A 17,139-nucleotide genomic window follows, 5' to 3' on the forward strand; every position below is an offset into this window, starting at 1 on the left:
GATGAAATATGACTTATCAACAAATGAGATACGACAACAACACCATAAAACAAGGAAATGAATATACCCGCAGGCAGTGATTCGCGGGTTCAAACCTTTTTTCTCATTAGCGATTTCAAAGTAATTTCACACATGTGGTCCAACGTCATTAAAAAACATATCTTGCAAAGCTTTGTAACAATTGGACAAACAGTGCACTTTGTTTAAAATGCCTACAACTGATTTGTCAAAAACATTTACTTTCAATTCAGTGTCACATGTAGCTCAGTCCAGCTCACGGCAATATGAGAAAAGCAGATGACCAACACAAAAACAATTGCTAATAAACCCACAAGCTGCAATTCCAAGCTCAAATCTTGATTTGTGTCATTCCACGTCCAGTTATTGTGCATTTAAAGTGTCCCATAGTGGTCAATTTGAATGAGACTTGCAGTGTATGTGTGAGGTCATTATGTAGACATTTCCTGGAAGTGTTTATTGGACCATCATTTAGTCATTAATAGCCTGATTTGCGCCATATCACCTGCAATTTTTTGCATTTATAGCGCCCCCTGGTTTTCGATTTGAATGAGACGTTCAGGGCGTGGTTCAGGTACTTATCCTGAGAGATTTGTGATGATTGGACAATGAATACCGTATGTGATTTATAGTAAAATGTGTGTAATGCCACTCACCTATCTTGCACTTGTAGCGCCCCCTAGTGGTGTGTGTATGTAAAACTGTCCGGGTATATCTGGGGCACTTATCTGAACACACGCTGTGAGTTTTATGATGATTGGCCTTAAGGTTGCTGATTTGAGTTCAATTATGTCCAGAGCGAAGTCCATTTAGAAGTTCATTGGTCAATAACTTGAAAAGTTATTGAGATATGGACATGCTTTATAAAACTTAAAATAAGCTTGATCCATTGATGACTTACTGAGCATTTGGTGGCATTCGGAGCTACGGTGTAGGAAATTAAAAAAAATGTGTTTTTCAAAAAATTCAAAATGGCGGAAACATTTTCTAGGCGGACCTTAATGATCCTTGAGGCTTTTTTGTAGAGCACATTAAGCCGAACATGTGTGAGAAATTTCAAGTCAATCAGACTTACGGAGTGGGGGGCGTGGCTTTTCAAAGTGTTTTGAAGCCTTAATTACAGCGCCACCATGTGGCCAATTGGGTTCATATTACTAAAGAAGCACATGCACACCATTTCCAGTTATTCCCCCAAGTTTCATGTTTCTAGCTCATTCCAGCGCATAGGAATTTGAGCCGGCACGGCAGACAACAAATTGTATTTAGGGTCATACCGCTTCGCAGTTTGAACCCTAAATACCAAAACCAAAGAAAAAAAGATTGTTTACAGTATGCCTGAACTCTACAGGTTGTTACACGTGAAATCCAGTGCCACTGGGAATATTACAAATGCAATGTCTCTCGTGAAACCTTGCAACTGCCTCTGATATACAGCACTGTACACCACAGAGGAAAATCTAAAACTGTCTTTAAGATGTGAAGTGAACCGTTTTATCTGCAACGGCCATCACCGTGCTGTCATTTTAATGTAAAAGACAACAATATTTGGATTTAATAGAGGCTAAAGATAGAGCTGCTTTGATGCAGAAAAGTTAATTTCCTCTCGGAGACAAAGTGAATATTGGTTTCATGATAGAAGAAACAAACGTTCATTTTTGTATCCTTTCTACGTGGATAAATCACGCACAGCAGTCGGATCTTTTAGAAAAGGCAAAGTCTATTAATAGCAATAGCATGACACATAACATTTTCTCTCGGCCAATCTGGCTCTTTATTAGAGGGAAACAGACAGTGAGCGAGAGACTACTAATGTGTGGCCTTGCAGGCTAACGTTAGCCTGGATTGACTTCAGGAAGTCAAGCATAAAAGTGGACATGACACAATCCGATTCACATTTGGCCTTTGCCTCACTTCACATTGGTCAGCAATTTCAAAGATACACATGGAGTCACAAAAGAAATCCATGCAAATAAATTGTGATAACGGCACCCAAAGTGTACTTTAAATACATATAATGTCAAAATCCTATCACTTTTTTTTTTTATAGCAGGTTGAACTTTAGTAACACAAGAACAAATTTTCTGCTTGTAATTTTAATTATCTGCTAAGGCATGACAGAGAGCAGTGTTTTTCTTTACTGGTCACATCAGATTTTCACTGGTCAATTTGAATTGATAATTCCTTTTATAAAGTTTTACTACATTGGAATTCTGATGTTTTCTGGTGTTCTTTTTTTTCGGTTCGCTCCTACTTGTTCGCCTGGACAAGCATCACTGTCAATCTCCATACTGTTGAAGAAGTCCCGCACACTCTCCATTACACATGTGACCAAAATGTTGTGACCTAAAGTATTTGCATGCATAATGGACAGTGTGCGGGACTCCTTCAACAAGAATGACTCGAAAAAACTGAGTTGTTTTATAGGACATCTAGTGAATCATGAAAAGTCAAAATACCAGGTGTGGACGTACCTTGTAATTTGTGATCTTGTGGTGAAATCGAGGGATCTCATTGACCGAAGAACTTCTATACAGCCCAGATACTGGAAAGCAAGAATATCAAAAGTTACATGACTGGCCAAATCATCTTGTACAGAAAAACCTGCCTTAATTTTTTTGCTTCATCAATTGAAACTCCCTAAATCCAAATAACTGTAGTCCTTCAATGTAAACCAAATCACTACATAAACATAAATATAATACTAAGAAACCGAGGGGCTAATTACAGAAAGGAAATTTTGACTCAATCAATCCATTTTTTGACCATTAGTAGCGTATATCCACAACCACTTCTGGGATTGCTCACCCCAACGGTTTGGCCTCAAGGACACACACAATGCATTTTAAAAAGAAATATTTAATAAAAAGAAAACAATGTTTGTTTACAATAAAACTCCACAGGGTAACTTTAAGTTGCTAATTTTTCTTTTTGGAATACCCAAAACTCAACCATCCAATCACAAACATGGTGATATCAAAAAGACTAATGATTTAAAACTGCGCACATGTATATACGAATTGTACGCAGACCTAAACCTGTATTACATCAGCAAATGTTTATCATTGTTTTCCCCTTTCTAGTTAAAACAATGTCTGAAATGAGTCGTTGCAAACTTGGAATAAAATGAAATGAAGTGAATTACAAACTGCATCAGTGTGTTACTGTGCCGCATGAGATGACTGTTGTCCTCCCATCCCATTAAACCATCTTTAGTACCAACCACCTACTCACATTACAACACCTCCTCTAAATTAATATTGCACAGACTGAGAACATTTTGTGCTGACGACATCCATCAGAATCACAATTGTAATCTGGCTGTAATCAAAACAGACATCCAAACACACTAACGTGTCTATTTCCACTCCTTTATAGATAGAACTAAGTTATTACAATCATAACTTTCATATTATGAGGCCCCCTTCTCTCCAGTGAGTGTTTTGCAAGCACCAGCATACAAATACCATTTTGTCAACATGACGTTTGCAAAATTTTAATGCTATCTATTTCCAGAACCGTGAGTTTGAAGTACACAATTCATCAGGGACAAAAATATATCAAACGGTGCTAAAATTGGAAGAGACTTACACTATTCTGAGCACAACATGAACACATTTTTTTGTCTGAGGTAGAACAAACAAGTACATTGTTCACACAGTAAAACTGCACTTTAAAATAATTATCAAAATCAATGGGAGGCCAGTTCTGAAGATCCCATAAATGATGCCAGTGAATACCACATTTCTAAGTGAGCATAGGTTCTTTAACATGCTGAACTACACACACACACACAAGAAACCTAAGTCATATATCATAACGGCTACAGTTATTTCTTACTGGAGGTTTGATGTTGTGCTCATGAATTCAAGCATTTAGTTTATTTCCCATATGTAAAAAGTGGCTTTCATATCACTTATTTGCACTTAGGTTTAACATGTTACAAAACGTGTTCCATTGGGTACAGTTGATACTTTAGAAACATTATATTATACAGTTCAGTTATATATATGGCATATATGGATATGACAAGTCAACAGGATAAAGCATGTGTTCAATACACAGGATTTAGTAGACTAATAAAATAATAAAGTATTAATATATTTGAATTACATGGAACACTTGCACCAAATAAAGATCGTAAACAGGCATGAGCAGTAAATCATTACAATTTACTAACAAACACAAAAAGGATGGTGATTACCATAATTAAAGCAGCTTTAATCAATAGTTTTTATTCACAACGAATCCCATGACTATTTGTGAAAGGGGGGGATGAACCCTCAGAGAATTATCGCCCAAATCTGCAGTTCCCCTCAGCTCTAGGGAGCGTTGTTGTTGTGGTTTGTGGCTAAATTTGGCAATTTGTTGTGGCCTTTTTAGAATCCACAAATATGGGCTAAAAGAGTGAGTGAAAACAGTGTCACTGTCAGTCAATGTCCCTTTAGAGTAATGGTGCATGATGCGCGAGGAGTGACCACATGACACTAATTAAAAGTGCTGTGAGCATAACACCACATTGAACTCAATACACACAGGACCTCAAACCACAGGAAAAGCAGAGGGTGGGGGAGCACAGACCGGACCCATTTTCCCTCTCACAGTGTGGATGCTTTCAGCAACATTGACTGGACAAATAAGCGCTCCCGTCCTTAATGCAGTTAATGGAATGTCACGCTGGTCACAGATACTGTAGGTTTTGTTCAGGCAAGCTGTAGTAGGTGTCATATGATGGCAATCATACTGTGTAACTTGATTTGGAATATAACACATCACCTGGCAATGGCCTTCAGTACGCTCATTCAGCCCACAAAACTACATTTTACTTTCTGTTTAATGTGTTGCCTACATAAAAGGGAGATGTTCAGGCAAATGCACACTTTACTGCTAACATGGGTTCAGTGAAAATGGTTTGTTGCATTTTTTAATTCACTTTACACCTTGAACAGCCAGGGCTCAGCTTGATCACTCCTCATAGTGACTCATTGCCGACCTGATCACATTCACAGCTCTTATAGTTCTGCGCCAACTTGTGCCCTGTTAAAATGATGTATGATGGCTGAACATTAACATGAGACATGGATGCTATGAGACAAACATGCACGGTATGTCGTTGTTTCCTTCATCCATCTGCAAGCTTAAACAGCCATAGAGCTCATAGACATGCACAATGTACAGAAATAACACATCACCATGGTTACAAAAGCATAACGCTGTGGCTCCACATGCACAGAACAGACCGTATAATTTCAAACGTTAACAGCATGCTCAAAATGATGCTGATAATTGCTGTTTTTGTTTTTTCCAATCACAGGTTTGTCCCTATACTTTTCCCTACTGTTGACCTTCACTATTTCCTGAATTATTCAATGTTCTATTATCTGGTCGCTGTTCCTTCCCTTAGCCTTCTGCTGTAGCCAACCTATATACACCCACTCAAGGGCATGTTGTGTTGTGCCAATGGAACTACATTATCTCTCCTTCATCCCCTCCCCCCCGTTCAGGTAGTTGGGCTTGAGTCATTGAAAAAAAAAATGAATGGGTAAAGAATGGAAAAGAGGGAGAGGGCAAAAACGGAAATGAAAAAAGAAAGACCACCAACCTTCACAATGTATGTCACTCCTGGACCAGAGATCTTCTCGCTTGAGTGCAGCCATCCTCTGGAGGGTTTGTTCACCAGTCCACCACCTCCAGCTGGATGCCAGTCTTCTCCGCCGAGCTGGAGCTCGTCCAGCCTGCTCTTCTTGCTCATACTGACGGCTGGCTCTAGCTGCGAGCAGGGGGTTGAATGGGAGGCCGAGCTGCACAAAGAGCCGCCCACACCAGAGGCTGCTGCCGGCACACTGGCGTTCGGGCCACTGGAGCAGCCTGAGCCCGATCCCCCACCCCCCTGCAGCTTAGACACAGCCAGGTCCTTGACAGCCGAGGGCAGACCCTTGATGCCCAGCAAGCTGCCTGAGTTGCTGAATTTCAGGCTGGACACCTTGTTGATGAGGGTACAGAGGGTGGTGCCTCCATCTTCCAGGTGGTCAGAGCCGTGGCTGGTGGGGATGCTGGTAGCAGTGGTGGTGGAGGAGGGCTGGACCTCAGTTGGAGGTGTGTAAGATGTCTCGGCTGCAGACTGGGGGGTGGCCGAGACCTTGGGGTTCATGGACAGGCCGTGGAGAAGCTCATCGACGGATGTTACTGACTCATTCCTGAAGCGGTTGTATTTGGTACGGTGAAGCATACCCTTCTCTCTCTTGCTCTCTCCACCAACCGACACGCACAGCTTGCCTCTTTCACAAGTGTGCTGGCAGACGTGGGTGAGCAGTGCTGATTACCCTCTCCTGTAACATAGCAGCAGCGGTACAGGCAGCAAACGCCTTTAAGCAATCACAGGCCACCTGACTGTAATTTGCTCTATTGATGTTACAGTGGTGGTTGTGTTGAGCTGCTGCTGCCGCTGCTGTCGCCAAAGTCCAATCTGCTCTCAGTGAAATCCAGAGCTGAAATCCAATCCGTCAGAGGGAAATGTACAGACACAATCCATGGAAACACAGCATTGAGGCAGAAGAAGAACAGGATGGAGAGGAAAGTGGTCTCTAAAAGGCTGCCAGTGTTGTGGTGCAGCTTGTTTGGTTTCCGGCGGTGATGATGCTGCTGCTGATTTCTAGCCTTAAAAATCCAAAAAGTAAGAGAAAAAGGTCTATGTTGTCGATGTTCACGGATACTGCGAGGGAAGAGCAAATACTCTCTACTGACTGCTGCTTGCCTGCCGGCTCAGAGCTAGAGCATGACTCACTGATCTGAGAAAACCTTCTCAACAAAAGGCTTGCTGAACACTGCAAATCACTTCCTGTTGGAGAGAGAGAGAAAAAACTCCCACTTACAGCACACTAGAAGCTATCAATTTTTTAATTCCCCAGTCTGATATTTATTCTCTGTAATTATTTCCTTCCTATTTGGTTTTCCGAGAAAAGGAAATTAAGAATGAGCGGTTGCTTGAAAATCTAACTTTGGAATATGATTGAGGATAATTTGCTTGAATTTATGTTATCCCCAATTTGCTTCTTATTAAATAGATGAGAATAGATTAAAGACTGAGAAAAGTTGTGATTAAAGATGATGCACACAATAAACTAATTACAGAAATGATAGTAAATGAAATAAGTAATGAAACTTGTATCCAATTAATTGACAGCTACAATTCTGCCAAAATCTAAGAAAAATGTGGTTGTTTTAAATTCAAGAGTAAAACCTCTATTTAAATATTTCATGAAGACGTCATTTTCCTAAAAGGATGTAGAACCATCGTATACAGTGAATCACTGAAAGCAACAATACAGTAAAATTTTAGCATGACTGGAAATACGCAACATCATTAATATATTGTCCATGTTAATTTAAAATAGCCGCAGAACATGGGCAGAACAATTAAACACAGCTTCTAAAGCCAATCTTTTAACATTAATTATATTGTCTCCTCTCCCTGCGTGTTGCGTTTAACATTAGAACCTGGTTCTCAGTTATTTACTTTAAAAAACCTATGACTACTTGTTGTTTCTGCACAAAATATTCATAATCAGGCATTAACGCAAAAATGAATAAAGCATATCTAATGTGCAGCAGTATTTCTCTATCAGTATCCTGCAACAAAGGAATACAATTTTAGTTCACAAGAAGAGAGAGCAGTCCAGGTTGAATTACATGAATGAGAAAAAAAAACTGAGTAGGAACGACATGTTTCTCAGGCAGATAAGTCAATGAAACAACCAAAAGGATAACAGAAAAAGCCCATGATCCTCCTTAAAACCAGCAGCAATGAAGCATCTTTGTCTTCCCTGTAGCGGAAAGCAAACAGCCAGACACCATTCATGTAAAATGTCCTCAGGAGCATCTAGCAAAGCCGAAAGACTGACACTCATTCATAAGCAGCTTCCGCTCTCACTCTGCTGCAGATTTCGCACTGCAGTCCCTCCCAACATCTCTCTTTCCTGCCTGGCAAATATAGAAAAAAAGAAAAAAAAAGACAGCGCGTCTGCGTTCTCTCCTCAGAAAAAAAAAAAGGCAAACACAGAAGCAGGGAAGAAAAGGCAGGCCCTCGCAAACCAAAAGGGGAGGCAAAAAGACAAAGGAGAATAACAGCAGAGGACAAAAAGCATGCAATATTTAGTCTTTTATGTGAATGAAATAGCAGGCTGGCATACCAATGTTTCTGTGAATGGAAGCAAGGCCTTTCTGCCTCTGCAAGGCAATCCCTTGGGATGGCATGGTCTTATCCAATGAGGAGCCGGCTGGATGACTCATTCAGGGGAGGCTTGCAGAATAGTGGAAGAGACCATTCCAGACACAGGTGTACATTTTGTTTTCACTTGACTATCTTTTAAAAATGATATGTACATCAACAGATATAAAATGTTTGCATGATTTAATAAGATAGTGTTCTGTTTACAAAAAATAAATAAGAAAAATATCCAAGAAGACATTAGAAGTAAAAGTGCCACCCCTGTGAGTTTAATTGTCACCATTATCAGATTTTCTTCCCCCACATTCATGTGAACAGTTACCACCTAAACATTTAATTAGCAGTTTACTGTTTATATGCACGAGGGCAGATAGTACAACTGTACTAGAACTACAAATGTATTTTGGGTTCATAAATATGATTAGACATACACTTGGACAACAAACATTCTTTTGAAAATACAAAATTAGCATCCTATTTGATTTCATTTTTAGAATGACATCATGCATTCTAGTGTGGTTTTGTTGGAAACTTTAATCATATATCATCAAGTCCTAAATGTCATCCTTTGCAGATGTATTACCCTCTGAGACAGTAATCATGAACATATATAAATAAAATCAGCTTTTAGGTATTAGTCATCTCATTGTATTTTATATTAGTCTTACCTTTCTAGAAAAAAAATGTAATTACCTGAATAAAGAAAGACTACACTTTGTGAAATGTGTATTTGCTGCAGTACTGTATGGAGGCTTAGGAATGGCGATATTAAAATTAAATAATTTTCAATCAAAATGAATTTCAATTAGCTGGTGTTCCTTTTTTCAAATTGTACTACTGCCAAAAAACTACTAACTGCTCTGTAAAATAATTTTCAGAAGTCCTTTCAAATAAACCTGTATTACCCTGCTCGTACTAGTATGTTTTTTTATAGTAAGTACCCAAACATGGTTATGTTAACAAAATATTAGTCACTCTGGTATCATGCTGTACTTTTAATACCAGGGCACAAGATTGAAACACAGACAACATACAGACGTAGTCTTTTTTCTACAGCTCGGTGCCTGGGCCCTGACATTTCCCCGGGCTAGTGTCAGTAAAATAAATCAAATAATTCTTGATATCAAAATACTGAGTGAAGTTTCGAAAGAATTAAGAATGCGATTCGTCATTCACATGCATATTAATTAGCTATGTGGATTTACTGATCCAGCGGAGAGGACAATTTGTTCATGCCAGCAGCTAAGTTCACAAGATTTTGTCCAAATTTAAAGACTTTAAAGACTATAACAGTTAAAACAGTTAGACTATACACTGAGAGGTTTTTGTTTGTGAAAAAGAAATAGCTATTTACAGCGTGGTGTTGTGCTTGTTAAAACAGAGCTGTGTAGAAACCGCATGCAGACAGAGCAGATTGAAACATTGCTTTCTTCATGTTTATGCCCGTTAAGCTGATGAGAGACATTGGGCTAACACCACTACTTCAAATTTAGTGGTGAAGTTTACAGGCAACAGGCTAATGATGTGCTTTTACACAAAGCAGCTTTGGCATCACGGTTTCTGTAATGTGGTGACGACTGGGAATCTCTCAGCTCCAGTACACTGAGAAGAAGTCAAAAGCCAGCATTTTTAACGACTGGCTGGTCGTCAAGAGCAATCATGCATTGGGCAAGAGTCTAGTTATTATTTTTACATGCGCACGGCATTGGACCGATACTGGGATCAGTATCGGTGCATCCCTACTTGTTAGTTACTGTACTTTAGATGTATTACACGGCTTGATTGAATACTTGACTCCGATTGGTCAATCACAGCAAAGGGCAGTCTGCTATTTCTATATAACAGACCGTTGCCATGAATAGAGTTCTGATCATAGACTCTAGCAAGATATATGATCAGGGGTATAAGAGGATCACAAAGGGAGAGCGAGGGTGCAGGAAGGAGGGATAGCTAACAGTGTTACTGGCCACCGGATGGGATAATGCAGAGAATGACGGTCATTATTACGAATAGAATTCCTTCAGGCTTCTTCAAGACCCTCTCTGCTTTGCAGCATCCTGTCAAGGTTTTAATTCGCAATCACAACGGGCTCGCTACATTATCCCTTACATATCTAAAACATCGTTGTTTTCCTACATTACTGCACTATTGTCTCAATGTGGAAATGAGAAAAGCCCGCTTTCAGTACCCCTAAAGAAGGGTGCAGATCTAGAACCAAATTGGGCCTTGTAGACATTCTTCTTTTTCTTTTAGGCGTCGATACGACACAGAAAAAGCTCTACTCACGCATCGTAGTGTTCTGTTAGCAGGTGTCCAGAGATCCTGAGGCACTGAAGGCCCACCCACTGTTCCCCTGCCACTGCGGAGCGAAACACAAGGGAGCTGAGTGGAACAGAAAAGGCGGGAATATCTACAGTGTAGAGCCCGACCGATAAAGGATTTTTAAGGCTGATACTGATAAGAATATTTGAAAATCGGATTTGCCAATTTATCGGCCAATATTTTTTTTTAAATCCAAAGACGCGTTACAAAACAAACAGATATCCCTAACATTAGTTATTTGTAGTTATTTATGAGTTCTCACTAAAATAATGTTAATTTGTTTTACTGTCAAAACAGAATAGAGGAACAGTAAAATATATTAAAGTTCTGATAAACAAAATGTATAAAAATGAAAACTTAAGATATGAAACTTAAAGTCATTTGAACAAAAACACAATAACAATAAAAAAAATAATCAGTGTTGCCAACAGGGACGCTGTAGAGCGCCCTCTAGTGGACAAACTATGCAACCCCCAACACTATGGTTGACAGTCTGTTTTTATTTTTTAAATATTAATTTATCAGAATCATTTATTTGTCATTATAAAATGACAGCCGAAAATCTCCAAACAGCTGGCATTGCTCCTCTTCCGTTGCCTATACCTGCTTGAAGGAGAAGTTATTGTCACATTGCTATGGAGGTGGTATCAGGTGTGGTATCAATGATTCTGATGAATGGATATTAAAAAAAATAATAATAATCGGGAAATGCCTAATATTGGTTGATAATACCAGTCTGCCGATATATCTGTCGGTCTCTATACTATAGTGTATGCTGCGGCTGGAATGACCATTGATGGCTGGTCAATGGGGGTGTTTCTTGTGTTTCTTGCGTTGAGCTTCCTGTATGATGGGATCCATCTGGGAACAGGTCACACAGATTCTAATAAATAATGGATAAGATGACAAAAACATAAACAGGATAATCATCTTGCAATGAGATTCTTGTAACATTTTAAACAACCCACAGGTAAATGCCAGGCAAAGCTTTCAAGATAAGAGTGCACTGACAACATGAACATGTCTTCCGCTTATTCTATTAATCATGCGTATTAACTAAGAACTTTCACAAAATCTACATGTAAATCATCCAGATAAACACCCACAGTTAATAACATAAGTCCATGGATGTTTACTCTAAACCCATGTGTCATGTTGTGTAATGTAGTTTTTTAGATAGATTTAGATTTTTTTCTCTTGGGTTTTTAAGGTTATTTTATGTATGTTATTATATATGTGTTGTGACGTTTTTTTAAATGTTCTGATTTGATGTTGTTTTTGACTCCAGGAAGACTAGCTGGCCGTCTAGGCGTCAGCTAATGGGGATCCTTGTGATAAACTATAAACTATAACATTTAATAGATGTAAGAATAACTACATGGTGTAAGTAAGAACATAAGTTACATTGCAATTAAACATAATCAGATTATTGTCAGTTTTCTATCATTTTTCAAATATACATTGAGAGTGAATGAGAAAGGAGAGACAGAGGAAGAGAGAGCACCCATTGGCAAGGAAAGCAGCAGACACTTCCCCACTTGACTACAGTTGCCAGGTTACCAAAAACATTCAAAAAAGCAAGAGTTATTTTCAGACTAGCTGAAAGCTGATAGAGACTATTCTCTCACAGCTGTTTAGGTATCTCATTGGCATTACTAAGGCAGACAACTCCTCAAACAAGTTAGTTTTTCTCTCTGTAGCACAGCCACATTGAAGGGACCCTATGAGACACAAAGCACCAGCAAGGGGATTTGTGAGAGACCCCACACCAGCCTGGCACATGAGTTAATATCCAAAAGACTATAAGACTTATTTAATGGCTCTTGTGCAGCACAACAATGTTTTTGACAAGGTATTTATGACTTCACATAATGTATGTGAAATTATAGCTAGTACAATCTGAGCGGAATATGAAAGAAAACAAGACCTCATAAGCACATAAATAGTCTACAGCCATGCTAACTGCTCTGGGCGGCTGATGCTGGTCCTAGATTAAAAGTCAGGATATCGCCAAAGTGACTACAATTCATGATAGACCAAATGTAATTGCAATCCATTTAGTGGTTGTTTGTTAGATATTACACTAAAGGAAACACACACAAATATGAACCTCATGGTGTTGCTAGAGGAAAAGTCAGGGGATCGCCAAACTGTCTGTACAAACTTTCATGGAAATCCATCCAATCGTTTTAGAGACATTTTAACCTGGACCAGACTGCTGGACCATCCAACCAACCGACTGACATTGCCATTCCTACAGTAGATATTACAGAATACATAAAATAACACTTTTTTGTGGAGGGAATAAAGATAACTGAATGGTTAGTGAGTCTGTGTACATTTTCATAGTGTTCTGCATGATAGTATTAGAAAAGACTGCAGAAACAATAATACGATTTAAAAAATGCCTTTGGTTTGCACTTACAAAACCAAGATATAACCTTTTTTTTTACAGCCAGCCTTATATTAGAGCTTAAGTGTCCAGTGTATATGTCCACTGCACCTGTCTGCACCTCATTTGCTATAATGCTCCAACACAGGGGCTTTCTAACAGCCATCTACTAGTTTAACTGTGGGATACATCCCTCTACCACTTATTAGAAATGATGGCAACAAATACTTAACCCCATATGTATTCAGTCTATTTGTATTATATGGGTCAGGGACACCTCTATATTTGATATAAAAAAAAGTTACACTACCTTTTGTTTCCATTATATTCACACTGAATGAAACTGAGTGTCATTATCTTGCCCTACAGCCATGACTAATATGAGCCTGTTTGTGACCACATTTCAATAACATCACTGCCTGTGGTTATACAATTGCGTGTCGTGTTTCTTAAAAGCTCAATGAATCACAATAAAATGAATAGCAAAGGGAAACAACATTGATAGCCTACTTGAAAAGACCACAGTGATGTAAGAATTTCCTGTGTGCACAATGTGTAGCCTTGAGAGCTCATTTTCATAATCATGTCTGGGGTATCATTTGAGCTTTCTGTGAATGATTTATCGAAAAAAAACATCTGAAGCAGCAGAAGCACAAGATGATCATATATGCGTGAGTGTGTGTGTGTGTGTGTGTGTGTGTATGTGAGACCTGTGGAATATAGAAAGGCGTAATTGGAAGTATTTCCAAAAAGTGCATAAATAAACTGGTTGGTATTTGATTCTCTCTTTTTCATGTGTTATAGTGAGATAGACTATATGGACATTGGTAATGTTTTAATGATTACATACAGTATATACTGTGACTAAGCGACGAACTCATATTTCCCGTATTTTTTATTATCTTTTAAGGTCATCAAGGTAACTATTAGGCATTAACACGTTAAACTTATTGAAAATCAAGGTTCCATTCATCTGTAAACTCTTCTAAGTTAAACCATAATTTTATACAAGATATGTTTTGGTATAAACTATTTTGCATTATCAAATGTATGAGATTTGTGCATTTTTGCTATTTTGGCCAGCTGTCATACTGCCAAACATATCTGAGCCTAATAAAAACTTTTAAAACTTGTAACTAACTAATAACAAGAGTTGTGGTTGTTGCAGTTTGGAAATTCTTTGAGTTTTGAGCTGCATTGCCACTGTCTTCCAAATCGAATACCTTTTCTTTATTACGTTTAGTATGTACTGCAGCTGCCCTTGTAATGTTGCATGCAGCAAAAAGCATTTTGGCATAGCCTACTGCAAAATCCGACCAGCTCTATGCAGTATAGGACATCATCTTATTTTTGGCATACTCCATTTGACTTATTTATGTAAACAATCAAATACTGTTTAGTATGCCAACAAATATCTAAATAGTATGGTAGTGTAGGTATTGAACGTAGGAGCCTATGCTCTTAAAAACTACAACCCCCAATAATATCGTACCTTGTTTCTCCATTACCACGTGACTCATAAGATTGACAAGACTTTTATCTCACTACTTTATATAAAACGAGCAAGCCACACACAGAAAAGAGGTCATGTTAGCAATTACTCACCAGTGAGTTGATGAGAGGGTGAATCATCCAATTAACCAAACGGTTTTGTTAAAGTCAACAAAAAATCCCGCAACCAAATCGAACAGGTCGACTAACTGTAACAGGAGTTACATCAAATATGGTTAATTTACTGCAAGCACGGAAGCTAACGGACTAAACAGACGAATATTTCATCTTCCTCCTAGAAGCCTTTTCTTTTGTTAAATACATTAACAAATTAGCTGCGTCGTCCGCCCTCAGGGGGCAGTAATGAGCTTCCTATCCCGTTGTTGCTCATCTGAAAGACTGCTCCTGTGATTTTTTATTATTTAGTGGATATACTGTCTGTTGTCTGCTGTGCATTATCTGTTTGTGTTTACCCTCAGCCAAAAGAGTTCCGTTTGTATAAAGATCTTGGATCTTGTCTTCTGCTCATTGCGGCAGACACTCATAGGCTACTGGTCCTGCTGCTGTCGAACAACACCACATCCAAAGTGCCTTTAAATGATCAACTCGTGGAAATAATCACAAAGACAGTTCTGGGTCTGATCTATGTTAAACCAGCAGTATCAGACGTTGCATTCTGAAAATAAGAACTTCCTAAGGTTTAGAAAACTTTGCTGCCTTGGTGACCTATACCAATGAACTATTTTCATGTTTTTTTTTTTTTATTTTCTACCTGTGCTCTTTTACTTGGTCACATGAGGGCGCTATAGCTCCAGTTAGGTCATTATAAACATTTATTTTCCTCAGTTGCATTTTTTTGTGATACATTAACCCTCATGTTGTCCTCGGGTCAAATTGACCAGTTTTCCTTTATCAATGTTCTTTTTTAACTACCCAGTTGCAATGACCTAAAATAACATGATTGATTCCACACAACGCTCTTAGGCAAGTACAAATCTCTACTTTCATTAATTTTGGGGTGTCATATTCAATTTTATAGCAGTTGAAAAAACAAAAATTGAAGTGGTTTTGAAATAGTGTTGATTAAAAGTCGACATATTCCAGTCTGTGATTATCCATCAACATACATTGCTTTAATTTTAGTAAAAAGTTTAGTAATAATTCCCAATTTCTGCTTTTCTAACTCAAACATTAGGTATAATTTCCTATGAATGAGGTTTATTGACCATAAATTCCAAAACTAACTGTAAAACTAAAGTTAGGAAGTTACGTAGTGTGGAAAATTTCAAAAAAATGACATATTGGAAAAAAAGGTGTCAAAAGTGATGAAAAATGGGACAAAAAAGTAAGAAAAGGTTAAAAACATTGATAAAAAGCATCAACAAAGGTGTTGATTTTCAATTTTGACAGGAAGACAACACATGGGTTAAATGTTTTAAGCTGAACATAACCATTTACCTTTTATCAGATTATTCCTAGTTATGTTAGATATACATAAATGCCCATTGTTAATGAATCTGTGAAGCATAAGTGTCTGAGATAAGATCTGCAACCTACTTCTAGAAAGGAACTAAGTTTTCAGTCAAGGATATTATTGTATCATTTGACAATGTCATAACTGGTTTCCAAGGAGAAATGCACGGTGGAGGTCGGTTAATAATTCAGATGGTAGAACGTGTTCCATGTGGAAAAGGCTGACGTGTCACTCTAGTTTTGATCCTGCAGGAATTATAAAGAGTGGGTGAATCAGGTCTGTGAATATTTAATCGATCATGTGACATAGAAAGTGACAAATGTGCTTCATTCAAACATAGCAAAAAAAATGTGATGCATTGATTTTTAAGTAAATGTAGGCAACAGATATAACAAACTCACTTTATTTCTGCTTCAAAGGCAAATAGTTAGTCACAGTTTTAAGGTTTAGAAAAACTAACTGCAGACAACAGCAGTAAGATCCAGACTAACAAATCAACCTGTGCCAAGTATGGCATTCTGAATGCTAGGTTTTCATTAATCAGAGGTAAACTGTGATTGAAAAGAACCCTAAGCCCCACAGTAACTTACTCCATTTCCGTAATCAAAATCCTGTGAATAAGGTGAATATTTGAATCGCTGGAAAGAAAAAAATGAAATGCCCAATAAAAATTAAAGACTATACTCTCAAGTGAAAATGTCAAACAGCAAGATAGCTTTGAAGGACAGCACTGGTGCTTTGGAAGACGGTGAAGGTGTAAACATCTCTTTGTAAAATAAGCCAAGCTATAAACAGGCGCTGCACCCATAGGAGTAATGTACGGGGGGGTGTTACAATCCCCCACCCCAATAATCAAAACTGGGCAGTGCAACCCACCCCAAAAACCTTTTATAATTGCCTTTACATAAATAAAGACATTTGCAACATAAATGGATGCAAAAAGGGCACAAACCGTTGCAGAAAAAAAAATCACCAGAAAATGAAGTATTCAACGTTAAAATTTCTATTTTGTTCAAAAGTGGAGATCTCAATCTCCCTAATGTTGAACCTAAACCAATAAATAAAGATCAGTGCTCCTCATACACCTCCAGTGTTATTGTGCCATACAAGCACTGCTTCAAGGATTTGAATCAGGGGAAATGGAAATAAATGCATATTTGGAAGAAAGGCAGCACGTCCTCAGACCTTCATCTTGTTTCCAGTTTTGGAAGGAGTTCC

At 38.3% G+C, this 17,139-nt stretch overlaps 1 protein-coding gene across 1 annotated transcript in view; it reads right to left on the reverse strand.

The window, feature by feature from the left end:
- shc3 (SHC (Src homology 2 domain containing) transforming protein 3) overlaps positions 1–8,662 on the reverse strand; it is a 16,648-nt gene extending 7,986 nt beyond the window's left edge. Inside the window, exons 1-2 of the mRNA XM_032539950.1 lie at positions 5,618–8,662; positions 2,490–2,560 (exon numbers count right to left, since the gene is read on the reverse strand). Of these exons, the coding sequence (XP_032395841.1) occupies positions 2,490–2,560; positions 5,618–6,244 (698 nt within the window). The 5' untranslated portion in view covers positions 6,245–8,662. The remainder of the gene's footprint in view (positions 1–2,489; positions 2,561–5,617) is intronic.
- Between the last annotated feature and the right edge of the window lie 8,477 nt (positions 8,663–17,139).

This window comes from Etheostoma spectabile, chromosome 16 (assembly GCF_008692095.1).
Source record: "Etheostoma spectabile isolate EspeVRDwgs_2016 chromosome 16, UIUC_Espe_1.0, whole genome shotgun sequence".
NCBI lineage: Eukaryota > Metazoa > Chordata > Actinopteri > Perciformes > Percidae > Etheostoma > Etheostoma spectabile.